Source organism: Cervus canadensis, chromosome 6 (assembly GCF_019320065.1).
Source record: "Cervus canadensis isolate Bull #8, Minnesota chromosome 6, ASM1932006v1, whole genome shotgun sequence".
In the NCBI taxonomy this organism is placed as follows: domain Eukaryota; kingdom Metazoa; phylum Chordata; class Mammalia; order Artiodactyla; family Cervidae; genus Cervus; species Cervus canadensis.
In genome coordinates, this window is record NC_057391.1 from 25,845,281 (window position 1) to 25,871,159 (window position 25,879).

General features: G+C 42.0%; 3 protein-coding genes across 4 annotated transcripts in view; 1 reads left to right on the top strand and 2 right to left on the bottom strand.

The window, feature by feature from the left end:
• Nucleotides 1-500: 500 nt before the first annotated feature.
• LOC122443337 (cytochrome c-like) lies at nt 501-1,179 on the bottom strand. The gene has a single exon (XM_043471388.1). It carries the CDS (start codon nt 1,162-1,164, stop codon nt 751-753), a length of 414 nt encoding a protein of 137 aa, XP_043327323.1. The 5' UTR covers nt 1,165-1,179; the 3' UTR covers nt 501-750.
• Nucleotides 1,180-11,324: 10,145 nt separating this feature from the next.
• The window catches only part of CHRM5 (cholinergic receptor muscarinic 5), an 84,827-nt gene continuing 70,272 nt past the window's right edge, over nt 11,325-25,879 (bottom strand). The window contains exons 2-3 of one of the 2 annotated variants that reach the window (XM_043471386.1): nt 19,671-19,791; nt 11,325-15,977 (exon numbers count right to left, since the gene is read on the bottom strand). In XM_043471386.1, the coding sequence (XP_043327321.1) occupies nt 14,300-15,898 (1,599 nt within the window). In that variant the 5' untranslated portion in view covers nt 15,899-15,977; nt 19,671-19,791 and the 3' untranslated portion in view covers nt 11,325-14,299. The remainder of the gene's footprint in view (nt 15,978-19,670; nt 19,792-25,879) is intronic. The other variant, XM_043471385.1, reaches the window with a different exon arrangement.
• AVEN (apoptosis and caspase activation inhibitor) overlaps nt 21,741-25,879 on the top strand; it is a 194,192-nt gene continuing 190,053 nt past the window's right edge. Inside the window, exons 1-2 of the mRNA XM_043473009.1 lie at nt 21,741-21,744; nt 22,778-22,875. Coding sequence (XP_043328944.1) covers nt 21,741-21,744; nt 22,778-22,875 — 102 coding nt within the window. The remainder of the gene's footprint in view (nt 21,745-22,777; nt 22,876-25,879) is intronic.

Below are 25,879 nucleotides of genomic sequence, written 5' to 3' on the forward strand. Positions count from 1 at the left end.
TTCCGAGTGTGGATTTATGAATTAGAGTGGATGTTATCAATCTTTAAATTCTGGTCACCATCTGTGGTTTCATTTTACAATTATTGAACATCAGCTCTATACTGTGATTCAAGGTAAGATGCAGTCTTCAATAGAGGTTATTATGTGTGGAGGAAACACAAATAATAACAGAGAGTGAGTGGCCAGGGGAAGCAAGCGCAGGAGTAGGAGAGCCTTACAGAGTCTGAGGATGGAAAATCAACCTCACAGCTCCATGTTGTCATGTTGGTAGCACAGCAGAGGTCCTTACAAATCCTCTCATCTTCCCCATTACTCATTCTCAGAGGTGCTGGAGTATCAATTACTGCTTTGCAGTTAGGAGTATCTCAAAACCTTTTTATTTCGATAAGGCAACTTTTCTTCTGGATTGTTTTAATTTAAAGAACTCTGAGGCCACAGTATTGCTTCTAATAGGGCTCCTATCTTCTGCTATGTTAAAGAACCCCCCTGTGCTTTCTTAGGATTATTAAGTAAAAAAAAAAAAAAAAAAAGGATTAAAAAAAAAAAAACCCTCTTATTTTCCTTTTTTATTTATTTATTTTTTTTTGTTTAGCCACAAACCAATCTTATTTAAATCAGGACTGTCCAACAGAATTATTCCATCAGCCGTTCATGATCTGAATTCTAGTGTGTGAGATCAATTTAAATATGGTACACATAAAAAGTCATGAGACACTTCTGTTTCATAATAAATAAGGCAGTGGCCAACTATTACTCATTGGTAGCTTTTTTGAGATAAGCTATCAAGTCCTCCCTCTCTCCCTTCTTCTTAATGCCAGCAAAGATCATCTTTGTTCCAGGGATGTACTTCTTGGGATTCTCCAAGTACTCCATCAGCGTCTCCTCTCCCCAGGTGATACCTTTGTTCTTGTTGGCATCTGTGTAAGAGAATCCAGCAGCCTGACCCGTCTTTCGTCCAAACAGACCATGGAGGTTTGGCCCAGTCTTGTGCTTGCCTCCCTTTTCCACAGTATGGCACTGGGCACACTTCTGAACAAAAATCTTCTTGCCCTTCTCAACATCACCCATTTTTAAATCGTTCTTTCTCTGGGCGCGACCGAGAAGTTCCCGCTCGCAAGCCGAACGCCCCGCTTTCTCTATTTTCCTTCTTATAATAGGTATCATTGTTCATTTAAAAAATTTTTTTTAATTTATTCATTTATTTATTTTGGCTGTGCTAGGTCTTTGTTGGCTATTGTTCATTTTGAAATTTGGTATTTGAATTTTCTTTTAAAGAAATAAGTTAAAAACAATTTAAAAAAAGGAATCTCCTGGCTGTCCAGGGGTTGGGACTCTCTACTTCCACTGCAGGGGGCACAGGTTCGATCCCTGGTTGGGGATCTAAATCCTGCATGCCATGTGACTTGGCCAAAAAAAAAAAAAAGAAGAAAGAAGTTCTGACTCAGGACATTTTAAAAACTGTATTTCTGATTATATTACATACACTAAAGTTACCACACTAGGTTAAGCTGTGAATGAATAAGGTGAATAAACTGGTTAATGGTAGAGCTAGGTCTTTTAAAATAATTATTTATTGAAATAGCTAAAATATCAAAGCATGAGTTGAATTAAAGTTGCAGTTCAAAGGAGCCAGAATATAGTAAGAATCATAGTTGCTTGGCCAGAAATTATGTTCAAAAGTTTCAAAATTTGGATTGTCAGAATTTGCACATGGAATATGTGATAAGCTAGAAATTATAAAGCACTTCCATGCTAATTAAAAAAGTATATGATTATTTTATATAGATTTTAACACAATCTGAATATAATATAAATATATCTATATACCCCTTATCATATTACAGAATGTTATTGCATCGGTTGTGAAAGTTTTATGCACAGACCCTTCATCAAATACTTAGTGTGCTTACAGGTGCAGAAATGATGGTATGTTAGACATTGTGGAGTTGAGTGCAAAGAGCCCCTGTTGAGTTGCTAACTTGCTTTGTGACTTTGGGCAAGTCAGATTCCCACTTTGAACCATCTCTTGTACTGTTCTTTGTTGTGTTTCCAACATTGAGCATGCAGACACATAATAAATGTTTGTTGAATGAATAAATGGGCCTCAAGTTTCCTCATCTGTAAAACTGAGAGTTTTGGATTAGACCTGTAAATTCGTTTTCAGACACAAAATTCCAATATAATTTTAACCCAGTTCTTCTTATTTCTTACCCTTAAGAATTTGTATGATTTGTGCCAACTTTTTCTCTTATTACTTCCTTGGGTTCTTTCTATTCCCCACATGGAGACACAGTATGTTGCTCTTTTTTAAAAGTATTTCTTAGATTCAGTTTACATGTATCTCCTTTTAAGTGTAACTTTTGTGGTTAAAAATTTTTCACTTCTGCTGAATTAAACCTGAGTAGCAGCTTTGTACAAAACAGATCTTAGTTGCCCATTCTTGTCAGGAAGTTCTGAGTACCTGGGATGTATCAACAGCTCCCAGATTTTCAGTTTTTTAGGAGTCAAAACCTCAGGACTCATCTCGAGTCTGGTTAACATTTTGAAAAAATTAGGTATTTTACATAACATGCCCAAAGTAGTAAAGTATGTAATCATTGTGTTCTTATGTTTCCTCTGACAGGAGAGAAGAAGCAACCATTTAGTATACTTTTCAGTAACTAGAAGGGTTTCAAGGTCCCAAAGAGGTCAATAATGATAAAGGAGACCTTTTTCATTCAAGTAATTACTCTAACTTTCAAAAAGTTTGGGTTTTTTTTTGTTGTTTTGTGTGTGTGTGTGTGTGTGTGTGTGTGTTCAACTAAAAAAAAATCTATTGAAAATATTTTTATTAAGTATCTTAAAGAAAAAACTAAAACATTTTCATTTTTAAAAATTGCCTTCCAGGTCACATAGTCACATTTTTGCATGGTTATGGTCAACTGTTTAAAAATTGGGCAAAAAGTCATCTTTTAGGATGGCTCATATATGCATTTTGTGTTTTAACCCAATAAAATTCTGTTAAGCACTAACCTCAGAGAACACACTAGAAGCTGGTGACCCAGTCTTTCAGTCTCTTCAAAGAGCACACTGAGGCAGGACAGAGTTGTGCCCTCCTTTTAGCATTTTAGGTGTGCTTATTGTAATCCAAGTCAATTATTGCTTTAATTTGTAAGGCTTATGAGAATATCCAATTGATATAAGTACTTATTTAGAGAACTTGAGGAGGGTAGATTTTGCGAAATTCATATGTTGCCTATAAATTATGAACATTGTTTTAACAATCCTGAAAAAGAAAGATGAAATACTAAAATAGCTATTTTAGGAAAAAATTCCCCCTCCCCCAAGTAGCACCAAGTATTAGCTGGTCTCCTTTCCCACAGTAACAACTTTATCATGGGAGCATAGGGAACTGAAACCTTTCACAACGCCTTCAGTCAGGTAGAATTGGGCTAGCCTGGGCAAACCTGGGAAGATGGAGGAGTAAATTAACAATGTTAGGTGGTAAACAAGAGGAATGGGCAGAGCCAAAAAACTGGCTGTGCACAGCACTTCCAACAGAAAACTTTGACAAGCATCTACTTGCACTAAAATTTAATAAACTAGTAATGATTGAAGATTCACATCTATATCTCCCTAGGTAATGCTGAAATAAAAATTTTCATGTATGTATATATACCTGTATGTATATATATATATATAAAGCCACTCAATGAGCTCCTACTATATATATATCTTTGGATATTTGAAAACATATTTGAAATAACTAGTAAAATTATAAAATCTTTAAAATTAAATGATCATGAAAATTTGGCATGAAGATTAAGAAATGGACTCATTCTAAAAGTGTTATGAGGTGATTCATAAGGGACCATGAGAAGATGTATAAGGAAAGCTTCCTTGCAATCACTGTTATGAAATCGTGTGCATCATACATAGGAAAGAGAAAAAGTTCATTTTGCACTTGTCTCTCTATAGGCCTGGATGGACCTGTTTTCTCACCCACAGCTGGTTGGACTGAGGGTGGGACTTGAGCCAGTCAGTTGGGTGGTACTGGATCAGAGAAGGTGGTATGTTGATCCTGAGCTACAGGTAAGCAGAATCAGTGGTCTGAGGAATCTGGCTCACAAGGAGCATGACAGATGCCCAACTGGAGACAGACTGTGGTAACTCCAGAGATTGGAAGAGCAAGTAGCTGCTGGACAGCATTTCAAGTGTATGGAGGTTCTGTTGTTCTTCTTGCAGGCATTCAGTGAAAGCCTCTTGAATCCCTTCCCCGACTATCTGTACCCTAACCCCTTACTTATCATTTATCTGATTTGAAGAATACTGTGTCCAGTGTTAGCCTCTATAGTAAGATACATAGAGCAGGTCTAGAGAAAAGCTGCCAGGGATTAATATTCATACTTTTCTATACAAATGATTCTACTGACTCCTGACTATATTAACTAGGTATACTTTAAGAAGGATTAAAGTGGCTATAATTTTTTAGTTTGGTAAAGAATGCTAAGGGGGTTTTTCAAATGCTTAATAATCTTTCTAAAGCAAATTCTAATGAACTGTGTACCCCTCGGTAAAGTCTGAAAAACAAAATGGACTTAAATACAGCAAAAGGAATTAGTTTCTTGTGAAGAAGAGTTTCTTGGCATGGTAAACACAATGGTGAAGTGCCAGTGACCAGGAGATTTACTTTCCTTGGCAGTCTTAAAAAATTGGGCAAAAGTCACCTCTTAGGAGGGCTTATATATACGCTTACTGGCCTCGGGCTTCCCTGGTAGCTCAGCTATTAAAGAATCTGCCTGCAATGCAAGAGACCCTGGTTCAATTCCTAGGTCAGGACATTCTCCTGGAGAAGGGATAGATTACCCACTCCAGTATTCTTGGGTTTCCCTGGTGGCTCAGATGGTAAAGAATCCGCCTGTAATGTGGGAGACCTGGGTTCAATCCCTGGGTTGGGAAGATCCCCTGGAGCAGGGCATGGCAACCCATTCCAGTATTCTTACCTGGAGAATTCCCATGGACAGAGGAGCCTGGTGGGCTTCAGTCCATGGAGTTGCATCGAGTTGGACATGACTCAGCACAGCACAGCACTGCTCTCTTAAACTTCCTATTCCCCAAAGTAAATTATTTTATTCTCTGAATGTGAGGGAATGGTAGAATTGATGTTTTATGGAGGAATATCAACAACATTGGACAGTGGGGAAGGGCAGAGGAAAATCTAAACTCTGACAGTAGGAGCTTTCCTTCCATTAATGTACACCTGTTGACTTGTCATCCAGCTTATGCCTGTAACTGGTTGTCCCCTGGGCAAGAGTGCAGTTCAAAGAACTGTTGTCCCAGCAGCTCTGTTTGTGCTGTGTGGCTCTGCTTTTGTGGGCCTGCCATCCAGGTTAGGCCAAAGGCTGTCTCTTAGGAATTTGAAATGAAAACAGGGATTCAAGAAGTAGTATGCAGCATATAAATTTGCAAGATGTTCATGGCTCTTTATCACATACACTATGGAAAACAGGTTCCAAGCTGAAGTGGAGGATGAATTCTGAGAACTGTGCCTTTGTTCAAATCCTGTCCTGGGGCCGCTGTGTTCTTTCCCTTACATTCTATGGAGCTCTGCTACGTCCTCTGAAAGTGAAAGTGAAAGTCGCTCATTTGTGTCCGACTTTGGCGACCCTGTGTGTTGTAGCCTGCCAGACTCCTCTGTCCATGGAATTCTCCAGGCCAGAATACTGGAGTGGGTAGCCCATCCCTTTCTCCAGCAGATCTTCCTGACCCAGGAATAGAACCAGGGTTTCCTGTCTAGTATAGTGTTTATGTGTTTTACTTAAGCTAGTTCGATAAGTATCTATTGTTTGAACTCACGTGTCTTAACTTATGTACTTTTCCAGAGCAGACTAAAATTATCTCCAATCTACTGAAAGCCTTCTCCTTTTCCATCAGTCAGTGAAAAATCGGGCTGTGTTGCCTCCATATCATCTTGAATGAATGGGTCACAAGGAGCTTTCTGAGTTAAGGGAGAAATTGGGTGAACACATGTCCTTGCTTCATCACGTACTAATTATATGATCTTAGAAAAGAAATCTTTCCAAGCATCAGTTTCATCAAATGTAAAATGGACTACAGATTTCATCTGTAAAATGAAGGAAATATCTACTTCATAAGTAAGACTGTTTAGAACACTTTACATGTATTATCCCATTTAACATTTATACTAATCCTATTCATATGTGTTCAGTGAAAGTCTGTAATTATTAATATTCTTAATGGCAATCCACCCCAGTACTGTTGACTGGAAAATTCCATGGATGGAGGAGCCTGGTAGGCTACAGTCCATGGGGTCACAAAGAGTCGGACACAACCGAGTGTCTTCACTTTCACTTTAATTTTCAGACGAGGAAACAAAGGTTAAAATATTCCCAGACTCACCAGCTGGTAACCCAGAGCAAATCCTGTTAACCATTTCCTACAGTGCTTCTCTTACAAGCTAAACTGAAAAGACAAGATTCACATGCACACCATCAGTACACAGCCTTACTTCTATTCACTTGCCCGCCCTCTGCCTCCCTCTGCTGGCATGATCTGGGCACTTGCCTCCTTCCAAACACTCCTCAGAGAGAAGAGGGTGGTGTAGTCAAGAGAAACTGACTTCCAGGAGAAAGCAGTTCTAGACCTAATTTCTGGTGCCTAGAGCTTCGGACACTGTAAATCTAAAGATCTTTCTTCAGACACTGTAAACCTAAAGGTAAATGTGATGGCGTCAGTCCCTAATTAAAAATCCTTTGTAGACTCTCCATAGACTTCAAGATAAACCCTCTGACCATGGTCCATACAGACTCATTTCTTGGCACTTTCTTCCTGCATGAATCTTTTTTTTTTTTTTTTTTCCTGCATGAATCTTGAATTTTCCTCATTTCCCCACTTTAAGTTCTACATGTGTGCTCACCTCTGGGCCTTTTTATTTCTTCCGCTCAACTCTCTACCTCACCCCTACCCCTTTCTCTTGTCTACTTACATTTTCTTTAGGACTTAGTGTGGAAATCACCCTTGACAAGTCTTCCAGATGCCCCTAGAACTTAGATAAGAGCCTTTTTTTTTTTTTTTTTTGGTTCCTTTTCATGCCTGTGCTTACACCATTATAGAATTTCATTTTCTTGAACCACCTTTTTACTTCTCCGACTTCCCTTTCTGAATTCTAAGGTACCTGGATGGTAAAGTACTAGTGATACAACAATCCTATCCTCAAGGAATGGCGGGAAGAAGCTAAATTTCTCCACTAAAACAGTCTGGGGTGGCTGCAACATACAGCATCATCATTTTTAGGGATTCCCAACTCAAATAATCAAAGAGATCAGAGACTTGTGAATTAAGCTTCTACTTCTCAGGGAACCACATAGGTACTAGCTATGCTGGAAAATCCCCACAAAACCCTAGAGCCTAACCTTGCAGCCATCTCCTCCCTCGATGTGCCAAAGTCTGTTAAGTGAGGGGACTCATCATTGAGCAAGATAACATGAACTCTGGCTTAAGAGCTGAGAGTTTAGCAGGAGAAATGGGCAAGAATAACCAAGCACATACATATGTGTAATGAAGACCTTAATAGGTGCTCCATGGAAAAGTCCTGGGTGCCCTAAAAGCTCCTAACACGGGATGAGAGGGTAGAGGGCCAACGTAGGACCACTTCTTTAAGAAAGTGACCTGTATGAACGACTGTAGGAATTAACTAGGCTGAGCCTGAGAAGAAGGGGTGAGAGTGAGGAGCTTCTCGGTGTGAACTGAGGTGGGAGGGAGGTCGGCCCCTGAAGGAACTGAAAGAACCGTGTAACTGGAGCACTTGCAGAGGAGGAGAGAGGGGAGGACCTGGAGGCCTTGCAGGCTTGAATTTACCTTACCTTCTCAAAGATACCTCACGCCTCTCAAGACGAAAGGTAAGGGAAAACCCTGTGTATGGTGTTCCATGGTCACCCAGTGTGGCTGACTGTTGACAACCAGTGGGTAAAGAATATGCCTCAGTGCAGGAGACGCAGAAGACATGGATTCGATCCCTGGGTCGGGAAGATCCCCTGAAGGAGGGCGTGGCAACCCATTCCAGTATCCTTGCCTGGAGAATCCCATGGACAGAGGAGCCTGGTGGGCTACAGTCCATGGGGTTGCAGAGTCAGGCGCGATTGCAACGACTGAGCACACAAACTGCGGGGTGTGAAAATCAATGTCCAAAGCCTGCAGTCCAGTAGAAACCTCAAGGACCCAAAAACTTATGAGATAATAATGGAAGAAAAACAAGTCTCGCCTTCCTTCCTCACTTGTTTTCTGCCCACCTCTGGCCCAACCTCATGTCTTTAAATGATGTGATCCAGCAGAGATCTATGGCATGAAAGTTTCTCCTCTTCATCCTCTTTGGGGACTGGTTCGGAGCGAAGTTTCAGCTCTTCTTCAAGGCATCTCAGAGGACTCTGAGTTCCCAGTAGGCTCTCAGCCCTCCCACTCCAAACCAACTGCTGCCACTTTGAACCCGAGGCTCTTCTCTATCCTCACTGCTTTGTTTTATGTATGTAAATATGTGTGTGATTGTATGTATTTGATTTTGAAACTATCCTTGCAGAATCCTACTGGTACCTTCTCTAACTTCTGCGTGCCTACCTGACCTCTACCTTAAGAAGGGATTGGATTATGGAATAGGAAGGTTAGGCTATATCCAGACAGGGCAAGACTCCTTTCTGAAAGGCCTGGAAACCAAACTGAGAAAAAAAGAAGACCAAAAAATTACTTGAGAGCGTCTAAGTAAAATGTTGGATATAATCCACATTCATTTTGTTATTCTTCACTCTCATTCTCTTTTCAGTCATGTAAGTGTTCTACTTCTTATGGTTCAAATTTTGGTGCTAGTTTTCCCCTCCGAACCAAAGGGCAGGGAAAACAGAGGCCTAGAGAGGGGAAATGTTTTTGCTTGGAGAGGTGGAGAACCGGAAGCCTCCCCCCATCAGCGTGATTCTCTTTTTACTGTTGTCTGTCCCGCGTGCTGTTAGCATGTTCTTGGAGGCAGGGACAGTGTCTAATTCCTCTTTGTAATCCCACGGTTCCCCCAGAGATGAATCATTATTTGCTGAAACAAAGGAGTAACTAAAGAAAGGAGTAGTCAGGTTGTCTGGATAGTGGTCCTTCAATCTAAGAAGATGGTGAAGGGAAAAAGGGTACAAAGGTTTGGGGCATTTGTGTGCATCTAAAAGAGATGAAAAAGGACAGAAGAGACCTCTTGTTAATCTACATTTAGTTATGGATAGGAGTTCCCCGTGTTAATTGAAGCCTTATGATTTTCTGCTCTTAAAGAACTTGAGTGGTCTTATTTCCTGCAAGATATGAACATTAAGATTGCCAAACAGTACTTAGCAGCTCTGTGTTTTAAAATATCTGTTTCTGTACACAGAAAGTTTACAAGGAGAGACCCTTAGATATTTAGCAGAGGTTATCTCTGGGTAGTAGAATTACTGGTAATTTTTTGTTATTTATTTCCCAAATTTTCTAGGCAAATATAGCTATTTTATTAATCACTATATCATAAAAATTACTATAAAATAAAACCTAGTATAGTTGTTTTTTTTTTTTTTCCTGACTCTCCAGGATAGGCTCTACTTCTGGGTACAAAGGGTCCAACAAAAAGATTTTCCAGTCATGGCTATCTACTTTTTCAGGGAGAAGAGTAGTCCTCCGAATCCCAGGTCAAACCTGTCTTCCAGCCATAGTGTTTTCCACTATAGTCTACTGTAAACTACAATAGGGAGACTGGCCTGTAGTTAGTACACCATGGTCAGTAGCGTCATGAATTTTCACTGAAAATAGCTGGACTACAAACCCGTCTTTGGATATATATGGAATTGCTAAAAAAAAAAAAAAAAAAAAGCACCAGCTCCCCAGTGAGTGATAGTGGGGATAAATGGGTTGAGTGTGAGCTGCTCTTTGTTAGAGATGAGTACCCATTCCTTTACTGGAATACCATTGAGATGCATTCATGCAGGATAACTCTAGAAAATCATTGCTGAAGTCTGGGAATTGAACTCTTTGGAGATCTGCTCTTAGCAGGAGCCGAAGGGCATCTGGTGATGTGAGGCTTGTTCAAGGGGCATATAAAGTAAGAAGAGGACCTTTTGAACAAATAGATTGCCATAAGGGCTTCCCTTATGGCTCAGCTGGTAAAGAATTCACCTGCAATGCAGGAGACCTGGGTTCTATCCCTGGGTTGGGAAGATCGCCTGGAGAAGGGAAAGGCTACTCCAGTATTCTAGCCTGGAGAATTCCATGGACTGTATAATCCATGGGGTCGCAAAGAGTCGGACATGACCAAGTGACTGTCACTTTCACTTTCAAGGCTCACTAATGTAGACAAGCCTGAATGATGGTAAAGTGCAGTGAGCAGACCATGAGCTGTGATTAGACTTTGACGTTTTTTGCCTAATCACAGATAATTTCAGGTGGTACCATCACCCCTCCCTGCCTGTAACACATACACATACACACACACAGCACAAATGTGCAAAATGTTAATAATAAGGGTATGTGGGTGAAGGGTATCTGAGTTCTTTGTACTATTCTTTTTTAATTTAAAATTTTTATAATATTCATGTGACTGTACTGGGTCTTAGTTGTGGCATATGGGATCTAGTTCCCTTACCAGGGATCAAACCCAGGACCCCTGCATTGGAAGTACGGAGTCTTAGCCACTGAACCACCTGGGAAGCCCCCTTTGTACTATTCTGGAAGCTTTTCTCTAAGTTTAAAATTATCTCCCCCTCCCAAAAAAAGTTGTATGTTTAAAAAAATCTTTCTTCTTGTTCCTTTCTGGGAGCTTAAAAACATTTCCATTCCTCTTCCCACTCACTCTCTATCTGGGGCTCTTATGGGAAAGAATTTATATAATCTCACACTTTACTGGTGATTTGAGTGGGGGTGATGAGAATTAGTATCACTAACAATGGGAGTGAAATGACTGGGGCACCTGCTCTTTGAGCAGCTGGAGAGGAAAGGTTGCTGTTCTGTTTTGTTACAGTGTCTATACTGACTGGCTCAAGGGCTGTGGTTTGAGGTCTGCCTCATCTCCCTTTTCTTGGAGGGAAATGGAAGCATTTTAGTCATAGGAATTTTGTCAGCATTATTTCATCTTAATTTGGTTATTGGTAAATGAGAGAAAAGGGGGAAACCACAAAGGTGACAAGGGGCACACGTGTCTACATTATGTATCAATCCCTCTCCTCTTAAAAGGCCAGGCCATGTCAGTGTGTGTGTAATTTTTAACATAGATGGATCTAGCAAGCTCGCTGAGACCTTTTGCTTATTTAACACTTTGCCTTGGACTACTGTGTGGTTACATTTCTTTAATATCCAGAATAATGCTAGTACAATACAGGAAAGCAGCCCAGTTCCCACATCCTTTGCTGTAATTCCAGTATTTACAGGAGACAATGGTATTTTCCTACCCAGAGATTAGGTACAGATTTCACAATGACAGAGCCAAACATTAGCATCGCCCTCAAAGGACATTCACCAAAGCAACAAAGCGGAAACCAGGAATATTGACAAAGTGCTTTAACCAAAAACTGTACTGAAAACAGATTCCTTGACAAGCCATCAGATTCACACCAAGGAGAAACAAACCACAATATTAGCAACATGGCGGCATCCAATAGGCAACTAATCAAGGCTGCACATAATTTACCACAGACGGAGTTGTGGAGATGGGACATAAGAAGGCCTAAAATCCGAAGTCGGCCCACACCCCACCCATCCACTAGTCAGGTCCCCATAGTTTACAGTTGGAGCTGTTCATTCTGAGGACCCCACCAGAGGCCCTATTCTAAAGAAGTCTAGCTTCCCCTAGTAGTTTAAGGCATCCTTTTTGTCTTTGTTAAGGGACATAGGTAGTCTGCATATCTGGCTGCCTCCCAAAGCCCATGATGAAGGAGACCTAGGCCTCTCAATTAATTTCAGAAAAGACAAACCAAAAAGTCTAAGTTCTAGGCAATTGTGGAGTGAGAAAGATGGGCCCCCAGCAACCCTCCCCCTCCATTCTGTGTCCTTTTGTTTGAATTAGCTTAATCTCTCTCTCTACTGTGAACAGTGAACGAGCTCAGAGCACTATTCTCTTGGAGGGATTTTCACTTTTGTCAGGAGTCAAAGCCTTAAACTAGAAGAATCAACTGTTTATCTAGAGCTAGTGGAGCAGGTTTGCACACCCCGTTGGCATCCTATAGACCTGGGAGCCTCTGTCTTGGAGAACTGAGCCAGTTCATTAATATTCTCTATCAAATTCTTGGCAGGCGTCAACCTGCCCTTCATAAAGACTCAACAGCTATACTGCTTCTAAGATGTTCCATCTCAGCATTAAGTTCCTACAGGGCTGGAGAGGCCTGGGTTTCCACTTCCGTGAAGCCTTCTTGGGACTCCCTCGAAGAGGCCAGTTCACTCTTCAGTGGAAGGTTGAAACTCTCCTATATTCACTTACCAAATTCCCAGGACAATGAAGCCTGATATTTTTACAACCCCTCAGCAAAAGAGGCTGAAAAATAACTGGCCCACATTAGGTGAAAAGAAGTCCAGAGATTTTTACATACAACTGCAGCTATAGTCGACAGGTTACATATAAGCTTCTGTCTGACAGAAGTGCTTCAACTTTAAAATCCTTGCTGTGTGCTATATTGCTGCTTTCTTTGTGGACCGTTAATTTTATGCCCTATTGTATTGTTTTAATTTTTTGCATGTTAGTTAATTTTCAGAATTATCAAAGGAAACTCTGAGATTTGGTTTATTTATATACACAGATTGCAATTAAAATTTTTCTTTTGATAATCCTGATACTTACATGTATGTTGATTAATTTTGTTCCTTTTGGGTCACACTGCATGACATGCAGAATGTTAGTTCCCTGACCAGGGGTCGAACCTGTGCACCCTGAAGTGGAAGTGTGGAGCACTAACCACTGGACCGTCAGGGAATTCCTTATGTTGATAACTTTATTTTTATATATTATTGTGGCCTACATTTTTGCTTTTAAAGAAAACATGGTCATTTTTAATGACCATAGCCAGCTTTACTGGATCTCAACTGTATTTTTCTGGGCTTCTTGTTTTGGGGAATTTGGAGATGAATGAATAAGTCAGTCATTTCTGAGCCACGATTTGAAAGACCTATTTTTTTTTTAAACAGCCTCTCCCCCACTGTCTTTCTAAATAACACTTCTGACTGGAAGCATCGCAGTGACCTGCTTGTGCCTGGGTATGAATTAGGGGTCTGGATGAGGGCCTGCCAAAAGGACTGGAAGAAGTTCAAAAGCATGGAGCGAAAACAAATTTGTTTTGCACATTTTGCCTCAGGTTTGCCTTGTGAAGAAATGAGAATGTAAGGCTTCTGAAAACCATTTGAGAACCGTGATTAAACAGATTGGAGAAGGTCTTTACCCAGTAAAGGGCTTTCATACAATGAATCTTCCTAAGGATGAACCTAAGTAAATGGGTTCAAAAGGGCACAAACTAGAATCCATAGTATTTGTTTGCGTAAAAGGAAAAACTTCCCATTGGTAAAAACAAAATAATTGACTGTGGAGACCTGGTGATCTTTATTAGCAGAATAGAGGCCCCTCTGTTGGACTGACTGGGTGTGATCGGGTTCCAGTGTCCTTTCAGACCCGAGACTCTGAGGGGAAGGGTGGTTCTGTGGGGACCAGCCTGGCCTCCGTGGGTACCAGGAAGTGGCATCATTGTGAAAGGGAGGAGCAAGAGCTTCACTCAGATGTAGGAACAGGAAAACACACCCCAGTATAGAACACAGAATAGCAGCGTAATAAATACTGATCAGTTTATAAAGGAACAGAGTCCTAGAAACCAGCTGAATATCACTCTTGTTAACAGGTGACACTGACTTCATCTTCCCGGTTTTCGCTGAGATGAGACAACTGCATAGACACAAACGTACTGCACAAAACTCTGACCAGGTTTCTCTCCTCGCTGCTCCCCACGGAAGGTTGGACAGGCGCTCCCTCAGCCGTTGTTCACTGTGACCCAGGGTGCCTCCTCCTGTGAAGGGGCACGAGTTTGTCCATTTACCTCAGTGGAAAACTCCAGTGGCATCAGACACTTGTGTCCTGGTCACAGACAAGGGTCACTCAGTATGGCAGTGATTGTGGCAGCGGTGACTCCCTCCTTTTGACAGTAGACCTTGATCCTTTACAGAGGCCTCAGGGACTCAAAAGGACGGATGTCTTTTTGGAAAGTAAACAAGAATCAGCTGGCCCATCCTCAGAGGACCTTGATCATGGTTATACTTTGAGGGGAGCTATTAATTTTCAGGGGAGCTTGCTGTTCCCCTGCCAGTACAACTTCTCTTCCACTTTTTTCTTCTTCCATCGGCAGAACAGCAGCATCTTAAAGGTCTTCCTGAAGGTTCTGTTGCAGAGGGCATAGCAGATGGGGTTGACAGTGCTATTGACATAGCATAACCAGTAGCCCAGGTGCCACAGGGTGACTGGGACGCACTTGTCGCAGAAGGTAGAAACCAGGACCATGATGTTGTAAGGAGTCCAAGTGATGATGAAAGCCAGGAGAATTGCACTCAGGGTCTGGGCGGCTTTCCTCTCTTTGACGAGGACCATCCTCTTTCGTTTGGTCATCTGATGGCTGAGGCTGGGATCGGGGCCTTTAGTTGAGGGGTCCTTGGACACTGGGAAGGAACACGGCATGATTTTGACCTTGCGGCATCCGTTGTTGGTGTCATGGGTCCCCTCGGCTTTCACCACCAGTCGGAACTTGTAGGCCACACACTTCTGACTCTTGGGCCCATGAGCAGCAGCTGGAGACAGGAAGTATTCTGGGGTGTCATAGTCATTTTTTTCAGTTTGAGCATTCACAAAAGTCTGCTGGGTCTCTTCAGCACTTAACTCTTTCCTTGGGCTGTCCTTGGCCTGGCTCTTGTAAACCACTTGAAAGACTGGATCAGTGGTGGGCTTGTCCTCGTCTTCTGAGGAGGGGTAGCTGCTGCAGGTGGTCAGCTGCTCGGCTTTGGCCCACTCAGTGCTCGGGCCGGTGGCTTGGGATGGCTTCCCAGGGATGGAGGTGCTCTTGCGGGAGGACGACCAGGAGGCCTGGTTCCTTTCCCTCTGGGCCAGTGTGGGCCGGGGGCAGCTAAAGCAGGACCTGAGCAGAGCTTGGTGAGCTGACTTTCTCTTCTCAGCTTCAGCCACGGAGTCTGAGCCCTGGAGGTCAGCCAGGTCCTTGGTTCGCTTCTCTGTCTCCCGGTAGATGCGGCAGTAGAGGATCGTCATGACAGAAACAGGGATGTAGAAGGCGGCAATGGCCGTGCTGAAAGTGATGGTGGGCTCAGAGAGGAACTGGATCTGGCACTCATCTGGAGGCACTGTCCGCTCCCCAACCAAGTACTGCCAGCACAGGATCGCTGGGGCCCAGAGGATGAAGGAGATCAGCCAGGCCAAGCCAATCATGATGCCAGCCCTCTTTGGGGTACGCTTGGCCCGGTACGTGAGGGGTCTTGTGATCGAAAAGTAACGGTCAAAACTAATCACCAGAAGGTTCATGACAGAAGCATTGCTGGCCACATAGTCCAGCGCAAGCCAAAGGTCACAAGCCAGACTCCCGAGAGCCCACCGTCCCATGAGGATGTACGTGGTGTAGAGGTTCATGGAGAAGATCCCAATGATGAGATCTGCACAGGCTAAGCTGAGCAGATAGTAGTTGTTAACTGTCTTCAGCTGGCTGTTGACCTTGAAGGAGATCATGACTAAGACATTGCCCACGATGGTGATCAGACTCACCACAGCCGTGACAACTGCGATGGTGATGACCTCCCACAACCCATGGCGTTCCAAAGGCTGGTGACTCACTGGGGTGCCATTGACGGTAGACGCATTGTAGTAAGATTCCCCTTCCATCCTGGTGCAAGAGTCTACACATTAGACGTCTTAGCTTCTAGACAGTTCTCTTTTCTATCTCACCTCTTCTGCGCAGCATCTGGAAGAGAGGGAGATATATTAGCTCCACTCACCAGCATGAATTTCTTCTCCACTCATTGTTTATCATTTCCAACAGGACATTAAATGTGGTCCCACACCTATTGAGAGCAAGATGCTGAAATCTCTGAAGTTTTGATAACCCGTGTTATAGGTGTCTCCTCCCTTTGCTTTTTATAATTACCATTGCCTGAGAGCCTTTCTTGTACATGAGGCCCTCTTGTGGTTCCAATAGGCAATTTTAAAAAACAGTAGGATGACAAGGGCAATCAGAATGGGAACAAAAAGGAATCAAATTGTTGGAAGGCAGTAAAGAGGGGAAAACGGGTGATGTTACGTTACCTTAGACTATGGCTTTCCTTGTTTGAGGGAAGACCCTCTGTTTTTTAAGCTCTGGTGGTTAAGTACCTATTTTTTTCATGCACTTGAGAAAAAGACAAGTTGTATCTACTTTATAAGTCCAATTATTAAACATTATTGAGTTTAATTATGAATTCAGTTATTAAACATTATTGAGGCACTGTTGTGAGCCAAGTCTGTATTACACTACTTCCCCCTGATTTAATGTACAAACTCCCCACATGTACCCAGTTTTCATCTAAAAGGTTCAAAAGTTGCCCCAGCGGCTAAAGATAATGATCCCCCCATCCATTTTGTGGCTGTTTTCAATGTCACAAATTGTTTTAAATTATCTTTTTTTTTTTCTGATTATAAAGTAATATGTTCCTTGCAAAAGTTCAAGCAATGTCAAAATGTATAATTTAGAAAGCAAAAGTTTCTTCTAATATTGTCTTGCCAGGGTAATCAATGCTAACAGCATGTATTTTGACAGCTTTTCTCCCTTTCTGAGGGTTGTCTTGTTTGTTTTATTTATGGTTTCCTTTGCTGTGCAAAAGCTTTTAAGTTTAATTGGGTCCCATTTATTTTTTGTTTTTATTTTCACTACTCTAGGAGGTGGATCATAAAAGATCTTGCTGTGATTTATGTCAAAGAGTGTTCTATGGTTTCCTCTAAGAGTTTTTATAGTGTCTGATCTTACATTTAGGTTTTTAATCCATTTATCCATTTTGAGTTTATTTTTGTGTATGGTGTTAGGGAGTGTTCTAATTTAATTCTTTTACGTGTAGCTGTCCGGTTTTCCCAGTACCAGTTATTAAAGAGACTGTCTTTTCTTTACTATATGTAGCACTTGCCTCCTTTGTCATAGGTTAGGTGACCACAGCTGCATGGGTTTATCTCTGGGCTTTCTTTGTGGTTCCATTGATCTGTGTTTCCATTTTGTGCCAGTACCACACTGTCTTGATTTCTGTGACTTTGTGGTATAGTGTGAAGTCAGGGAGCCTGATTCCTCCAGCTTCACTTTTCTTTCTCAGGCTTGCTGCAGGGTCTTTTGTGTTTTCATGCTGAATCAGTAGGTTTCAAGTAAAGCAGATTGTCCTCCATAACTGATGATTGGATGATTCCAGTCAGTTGAAATCTTTAAGGGAAAAGGCTGAGAAGAAAGAATTCTGCTTCCAGATTGCCTTCAGAGTCAATTCTACAGCATTAACTGCTGCTGGATTTCCAGCCTACTGGCCTGCACTGCACATTTCAGACTTGTTAGCTCCCTTGGTTCTTAAAAGTTGCTCAAAAAGTCCCCTCTCCCCGATAAATGGAATAAGCACTCTGATAAATGGAAAAAAAGATCATTTATAGTGGCAACATTATCTCATAATCATACAACTGAATCTGGCATTGATTTAAAACCTTGTTCCACTACTGTATGACTTTGGACTTGTTACTGAACCTCTTTAAGGCTCAGATTTTTAAACTTTAAAGTAGGAATACTAAGAACCCTTAGGGCTTCCCAGGTGGCTTAATGGTAAAGAATCTTCTTACCAACACAGGAAACGTGGGTTTGATCCCTGGGTGGGGAAGATCCTCTGGAGAAGGAAATGGCAACCCATTTTATTATTCTTGCCCGGGAAATCCCATGGACATAGGAATCTGGTGGGGCTGTAGTCCATGAGGTCGAAAAAGAGTCGTACACAGCTTAGCAACTAAACAGCAACACTAAGGGTCCTTACCTCCTAGGATTGTTTTAAAGATTAAACAAGATAATCCGGGTTAAGTGCTTTACATAAAGACTGACACGGGAACATGCTCATTACAAGGTAGCAATCCAGCAAGAAGGACGTCAAAAATGACTCTTCCTACTGTGGGTATGGGTCTGAGGCATGGTCTTTTAAGGGACAAGATGGAATAAAATGATGAGGCCATACTTCTGCAACCTTGAGCCAGCCGTTTCAGATGCTTCATGGTACTGATGAAACTCTCCCCTTCAGTGACTGTAGCTGGTGCCCTACCTCTGGGGGCAGAACAAATTGTTTCCAACCACTTAAGCCAAGTAGCCTACAGCCCTCCTCAAAGTCTGCTCATTGGAATAGAACCACCTTAAGATTCCTGATTGAAAAAAGTGTTTCCATAGTCTGATAAGTTCTGGAAATGCCATCTAAAAACTCTCCGAGACACAGGAGCCCAGTGAAGTCTGAGAGGTCCTGAGGTCAAGGACACTCCTGAATTTGTTTTAACTCAGAGGTGACTTAGCATATCTAACATTTTTCAGTGGAACAGCGGTTAGTATCTTGTGGAATCCCACAAGATGGATCACACTTGGGAAATGCAGTTTAGTGGGAAACATACTGAACTAGGAGGGTGGAGATCTGAGTTCTCATTTCAGCTAACATCTTGTGGTTTGAGACAAATCTCTGGGCCCCAGTTTCCTCACATATAAAATTAAGAGGTTGGCACTGGTGATTTATTTTTTAAAGTGAGTTCAGGCTTTTGTAGACTCACAATGTAAAACACTGGATGTTGTATTAATTTTCGACCTTGACTTTCCTCTATTTTCAGCCAGGGAAATAGTTATTTAACTGCTCTATAATACAGTATAGTGAAAGCAGCTCTCAGCTAATTTTCTGTTAAACAGATATAACAATATTTGATAAAGAGTACAGCAATATCTGCTGTATCCACCTCCAGGTTGTTCTGAGGACTCCCAAATCAGACAATGTAGGGATACCATCAGGTCCTTCTCTAATGGCAGTTTGGGGTTTTAATTGTTACAAAATGAAGAGTTAGTCTAGGTAAGTAGATCTTACCCTAAGCCATTTATTAGGATAATCTAGGAGCTTTTAATGGAGAAGGCAATGGCACCCCACTCCAGTACTCTTGCCTGGAAAATCCCATGGATGAAGGAGCCTGGTAGGCTGCAGTCCGTGGGGTCGCGAAGAGTCGGACACGACTGAGCTACCTCACTCTCACTTTTCACTTTCCTGCATTGGAGAAGGAAATGGCAACCCACTCCAGCGTTCTTGCCTGGGGAATCCCAGGGAGGAGGAGCCTGGTGGGCTGCCGTCTGTGGGGTCGCAGGGAGTCGGACACAGCTGAAGTAACTTAGCAGCAGCAGCAGCAGGAGCTTTTAAAAAATACTAATGTCTGGGGTCCCACCCCAGACCTGTTAACTCAGAATCTAAATATGTGAAGAGACATGGGTCCATGTTGCTGTGAAACTGCTCGGGTGTTTCTCACGTGGAGCCAGGGTGGAAAGCTAGTGTCCTCTCTAGATCCGTGTCATTCAAGGTAAGCACATTAGATCTGAAAGATCCCCAGGACCAGAACAGAATCAGTGCTTCTCAAAATGGTCATGAATTACCTGGGAGATCCTGTTAAATTGAAGAAGGGTGGGGCTTGCAGTTCCACATTTCTAGAAACCTCTTAATGCTGCTGATCCAGGAACTGTACATAGCAAGGCTGAGGGTAATTTCTGAACTTCCCTAGAAAAGGGGAATCATAACTTACAATGTGCTGCTGAAATTGGAATTTTCCAACTGAAATGTCCAGTAACAATTCAGACTCCCCTCTGTCTTCTGAGTTATTTTTACTGCTCCTATTTGAAATTAACACATATTTCCTCTCCACCTTTGGTTCCCTCTATTCTTTCATTTTTTCCCACTGCTTCACTTTTGGGAGAATGATTCCCCCCATGCCTGCCCCAATTCCTAACCTGCTGGGAATGTACAGATCTTTCCATGAACAAATGCATTTGGGACATGAAGTAGGTTCCATGACTGAAAGATTGATTTCTTTTTGTTAGAATAGCTGGATGATAGTTGAGGGTGAAAACCGACCTTAAGGCATCATGGTATTCTACAATAAACTTTTTGAATCATTAAACGGTTTTTGACTGAAAAATGATATTTATGGAGGGGTAAATCTTAACTTTTTTTCCCCTCTGTGTAAGTATTTATAGTGGGGGTGAGATTTCTTCTGAGTTCTTATTTGGTTGAGTGCGTGTGTGCTCAGCCTCTCAGTCATGTCCTACTCTTTGCGACCCCATGGACTATAGCCCACCAGGCTCCTCTGTCTGTGGGATTTTCCCATCAAGAGTACTGGAGTGGATTGCCATTTCCTCCTCCCGGGGACCTTCCTGACCCAGGGATTGAACCCGAGTCTCTTGCATTGCAGGTGGATTCTTTACCTCTAAGCCACTGTGGAAGCCTTCTTACTTAGTTACTCAAAGTTTAAAAGTTAGCATTTTTCACCATAGTGTTGAGAGTATGTTTATTTCTAGGGTGCCTAAATCAACAGAGAGCAGATAGTCATCCCTGGTTCATTTTCCACTACTGAACAGAAAACAAGAATCTCGGAGAAACAAAACTGTTCTTGTTCCTGACCTTGGTAGATTGCTTCTTGCTTCTTTGTTGTCAATAAATTATTACAAATGAAGTAAAACAGCATAAAAACAAAAAAGGTAACACTATACCAAATGAATTTCTCTCTTTGTGGAGAGGCCTGGATGACTTCTGGGGCTTTGCTTTTCTGAAGCACCTCTTCTCTGAGAAGCTTTATGCCTGAACCACTCCTCACTGTTTCTATAACAACCACAGTAGAAAACTTCAATAGCATCTGCCTCCAGTTATGTCAGGACACCACTATCACCAGCTCCTGTTGTTATATTGAGTATTCATATGCTGCTTCCCCTCTCCCTCCTTTTCAAAGATAAATCATAGAAAGTAAGTGTAAACACGTGGTACCTACCATCAAGTTAGATATCAGAAAGAACTTCCAACTTCCAATGACAACATGTGTAACTAGGGGAGGGTCTGGACTTGTCGTTTTTGGTTTCTCCTGTCAGGTAAGTTCTAACTCCTGGTAGAATAGAATGCTGTGCAAAAGTGTCTGGTGGTTAAGAAAGGACTTGTGGGCCACTCTTGCCTCATGAGACAGACCGCATTCTGCCTGTGCAATGTGTATCTCTCTAAATAAACCTGTTTTCACTTAAAAAAAAAAAAAAAGATGTCTCAGGGTTGCTGAAGCAATAATATCTGAAGCAGAATTTTAATCTGATATGTTTTTAAAAACATGTTCTGTGTTTACCACTGGGCTACATGCCACAGGGTATATATGAGCTGTACAATAGTTCTTGAACTGAAGGAGTTAAACTTTTACAGTTCTAAGAAAATGAGGACATATGAATTGTTGAGCCTTTACAGTTATGCGATGGAAAAGTCTATTACCGAGGTCATCAAATGACTGTATTTTCATTGTATCTGGAAAACAGAGGTGGGATTGCTTTACATGAAGACATAAACTGGAGTCCTTCAATGCATGTGCTGTGACCCTCAGGGCTTGGAGTTGCCTAGGTGGGTTGCCTTCTGTTGAGATCAGTTTTGTCTCCTCCCACAGTACTGGGCAGGTGTTATCTTTTTATGTGTGCCAGGACATGGGTAAGTCTGGGCAGTACTGCCACAAATGGATTTATGTAAAACTCTGGAAGTTCAGACACTCTTGACTGTATTGTCCAAGTCTTCCTAACGACTTGGAGATGTGCCTTATATATGCATCTTTGAATTCCCTAGCCTGGTGTGTTCTGGAAGCAACAAGAGAATGTTTCAAAGAGTGGGAGTGATCAATTGCATCAAATGAAACTGATAAATCAAGAAAGATTTTCAAAAGGGAAAGGATATATGTATATCTATGGCTGATTCATGTTGAGGTTTAATAGAAAACAAGAAAATTCTGTAAAGCAATTATCCTTCAATAAAAAATAAATTAATTAAAAAAAAGAAAGATTAAGACTGAGACCTACTGGATCTAGCTGCATGGAGATCATAAATCACGATGGTAAAGTGGTGGGCATGAGAGCCTTGTGTAGTGAATTAGAGGCTGAATGGGAGGAGAAATAAGAACTGTAGATGACTCTTCTGAGGAGCTTTGCTATAGAAAGGAGTAGAGAAATGGGGCAGAAGCTGGACTAGAATGCGGAGACGAGAGTTTTTTTTTTATTTAAAGAAAGATGGAAATACAGCATTTTTGCAGCCTAATGTGAGTAACTGTTTGATCAGTTAGCAACTATCTGACGTTGCTGGAGAGATGTCCTCCAGTAGGTGAGCGGGGAGAGGGGCCAGTACCATAGTAGAGGCCTTGGCCTTGCACCGGAGCTGAGGCCCGTTTGGAGAACAGGAGAGGAGGTAGGGTACACATGTCCTGGCACAGATAGGTAGCCTAGGATTTGTGGTGATGGCAGTGGTAGGAAGTCTTTTTTGATTGCTTCTATTTCTCTGTGAAACAGAAAGCAAGAACAGCAGCGGGGAATGAGGATGGAGGGAGAGAGGAGAAGGGATCAAGTTATGAATTCTGTGTGTTGAGAGTTTGTTCCGTTGATTTTGGGGAGTTCTTTACCCCGATTCCAGCTCAAGGCCAAAGCAACATTGTGAGCTGACAGACAGTTCGCTTGCCTTCATCTTCACTGGGTTATAGGCTGGATCCTGGCCGGAAAGGATGGCTCCTGCCAGACTCCCTTCCCCTGCAGCCTGAGAGCACCCCTCAGTAGTGAATGCAGCTGTTCAAAACACAAAGTAAATAAAAGGACATCTTTTTTGAGAGACCTTCTTGGTGGTTTCCAATTTGCATTGTTCATAGACTATGCATCAGAAGTCAACTAAACTGTAGAAAATCTGCCTGCCTACAGAGAGAAGAATCAGGAACTGCTTTTTTTCCCCCAGAAAATATTTGCAAGGGGACAGTGCCTTTAAAAAAATCCTATCATAATATCTGCTTTCATCAGACAATGAGCGCTTATAAAATCCATGGTCTTGGACTAGGAATTAGGAGGCTTTCTTGTGATATTTAAATGCCCAATACTACCTTGAGACAGTAGTTCTCAAACTTGGGCATTCATCACAGTCACCTGATGAGGGGTTTGTTAAAGCCTTGATTGCTGGGCCACATCCCCAGATTTCTGATTCTGGGGTAAAGCCTGAGAATTTGCATTTCTTTTTTCTTTTTAATTTTTTGGCTATGCTAGATCTTCATTGCTTAGTGTGGGCTTTCTCTAGCCGTGGCGAGCAGGGGCTACTTTCTAGTTGTGGTGCCCTGGCTTCTTATTGCAGTGGCTTCTTTTGCTATGGAGCACAGGCTCTGGGCACACACTTCAGTAGTTGCAGCTCTCAGGCTTTAGAGCACGGGCTTAGATGCCCCTTGGCATGTGGAATCTTCCTGGAGCAGGGATCAAACCCATGTTCCCTGCATTGGCAGGTAGATTCTTAACCACTGGATCACCAGGGAAGTCCAAAATTTTCATTTCTAATAAGTTCCCTGGTGACACTATGCTGCTTGCCCACATTTTGAGAACTCTTGCCTTAAGGAATTGACATCATAGGTCATATATATTTAAAAATATGTCAAAAAGTGGTTTATTTTCTTAAGGAGTCACCTATGTAATCAAGACTTTGCTTTTATATCTCATGAATACTACCTAAGGGAAAACTGAATTTTTTATTCATGCAGTGGCATATATTTAAAATCAGGACTATCAAGTCAAAGCAATAGCAGATAATCCTCCTTCCCTTCTTCCCTTTGTTATTTATAAAACTATAAGATCTCTTTGGTTTTTTTTTTTTTCTTTTTGCAATGTAGTAGGTGACAGACACTTTTCCCATGTGGATCATAATCAGATGAGAATATACTCAACATCGTGGTTAAAAGAATTTCTACTAGTGGTGTCCTCTAATTAGGTATTAGCTGGAGACCCCCGAATTCTCCATATTCTAAACACTCTTGGTTTAACTGAAAAGACCCTTGAGCTGATAGATGGGGAGGGCAAAGTAATGTAGTTTCTGGACTTCTGATGGCATCCGCAGTATAAACTGAAGAACGCAGATTCTGAAACCAGACTGATCAGGTATGAACCTCAGTTTTGTCACTCATTAGCTTGAGCAAATGATTGAACTCCTTTGTGACTCAGTTTCCTTATCTGTAAAGTAGGAATAGTAGTATTTATATTATTCAGAGAAATATTAATGAAGATTAAATTTAGCATGTGTAAAGTGTTTGGAGTTGTGCCAGGCACAAAGTAAATGTTAAGTAAATGTTAGTTCTTACTATCCACAAATAAAGTCTCTCCATGTCCTAACAAGGTTGGCTTAATCTAAAACCCACTGATCTTTTCAACCTCATAATTTTGGAGGCTTCTAGGATAGGCATATATTGGAGGAGGAGATGGCAACCCACTCCAGTGTTCTTGCCTGGAGTATCTCAGGGACGGGGGAGCCTGGTGGGCTGCCGTCTATGGGGTCGCATAGAGTCGGACACGACTGAAGCGACTTAGCAGCAGCAGCAGGACAGTCATATAGTTAAATCAATTTGTGCTAGTGGTTCTCAACCAGGGTGATTTTGTCCCTTGGGACAAATGTCCGGAGACGCTTTTGGTTGTCATAACTGGGGGAATGGAGGGTTGCCAGTGGGTAGCACCTAGTGGGTAGAGGCTGGGGATGCTGTTAGACATTCTACAATGCACAGGATAAGCCACCACTACACAAAAAATCATCCAACCTTAAATGTGCCAAAGTTGAGAAGCCCCGATTTGTGCTGTCTGGTGTGAGATTAATTATGTGGATCTTCATCTTGGTGAGAGCCTGAGCCTGTGGCCTGCTGATAAATATTTAACTACCTGTTTCCACTCCCACTTCCAACAGTCCTAATTCTGCAGAATTTTGCCAGTTTCTGTGGTATAGAAATTCCCACTGTAGGGCTTTCCTAGTGACTCACTGGTAAAGAACCCGCCTGCCGATGCAGGAGACATGGGTTCAATCCCTGGTCCTGGAAGGTCCCACACGCCCTGGAGTAAGCAAGCCCACGAGCCACAACTACTTGAGCTTTGCGCTCGAGAGCCTGAGCTCCACAAGAGAATCCTCCACAGTGAGAGGCCCGTGTGTGAGGGAGAGGAGCCCCTGCTCACAGCAGCCACAGAAAAGCCCACACGGCACCCGAAACCCAGCACAGCCAAAAGTAAATAAATAATTAAAAAAAAATCCCCACTGTAACCGGTTTCAAGCAGCCAACTTTCTGTACACTTAGGAAGAGATAATGTACCAAACCGTTATGGCTCCTGGCCACACAGAGGATGAGGGCCCAGGTTGTCCAGTGGGTTCTCCTGTTAGTTCCTTTATGGGGTGCAAAGAAAAGCATAAAATTCTTGCTACTATTCCCATCTGCCTGTTAGCGTTTCTCTAGGGGTGGGAGTGTGAATTTGAGAGTTTAGCATAAGAATGAATAACTTAATTCTGAGTGCCGCTGACAGTCTTCATTTCACAAACAAAGACAAGGTTAAAAAAAGAGAGAAAAATAGGATAGGGTGGGGATAAAAGGGAAAGACCGGTGAAGAGTAGAGAGGGAAAAGAAAGAAAAATTGATGTATTGGGTGAGAAGTAACAGTGTCTATTGACAAAAATGTTATTATTAAGACAATGAAGTAACAGAGAAAAATACAGAGTATAATGTTTAAAAAATACTATTATCCTTCCACATTTCCTCTCATAACCCTGTATATCATCTGTTGACTAATGGGACCATTAACTCCCT

Coding starts and splice junctions, on each gene's coding strand:
- LOC122443337 (XM_043471388.1), bottom strand. CDS start 1,164: ATGATACCTATTATAAGAAGGAAAATAGAGAAAGCGGGGCGTTCGGCT.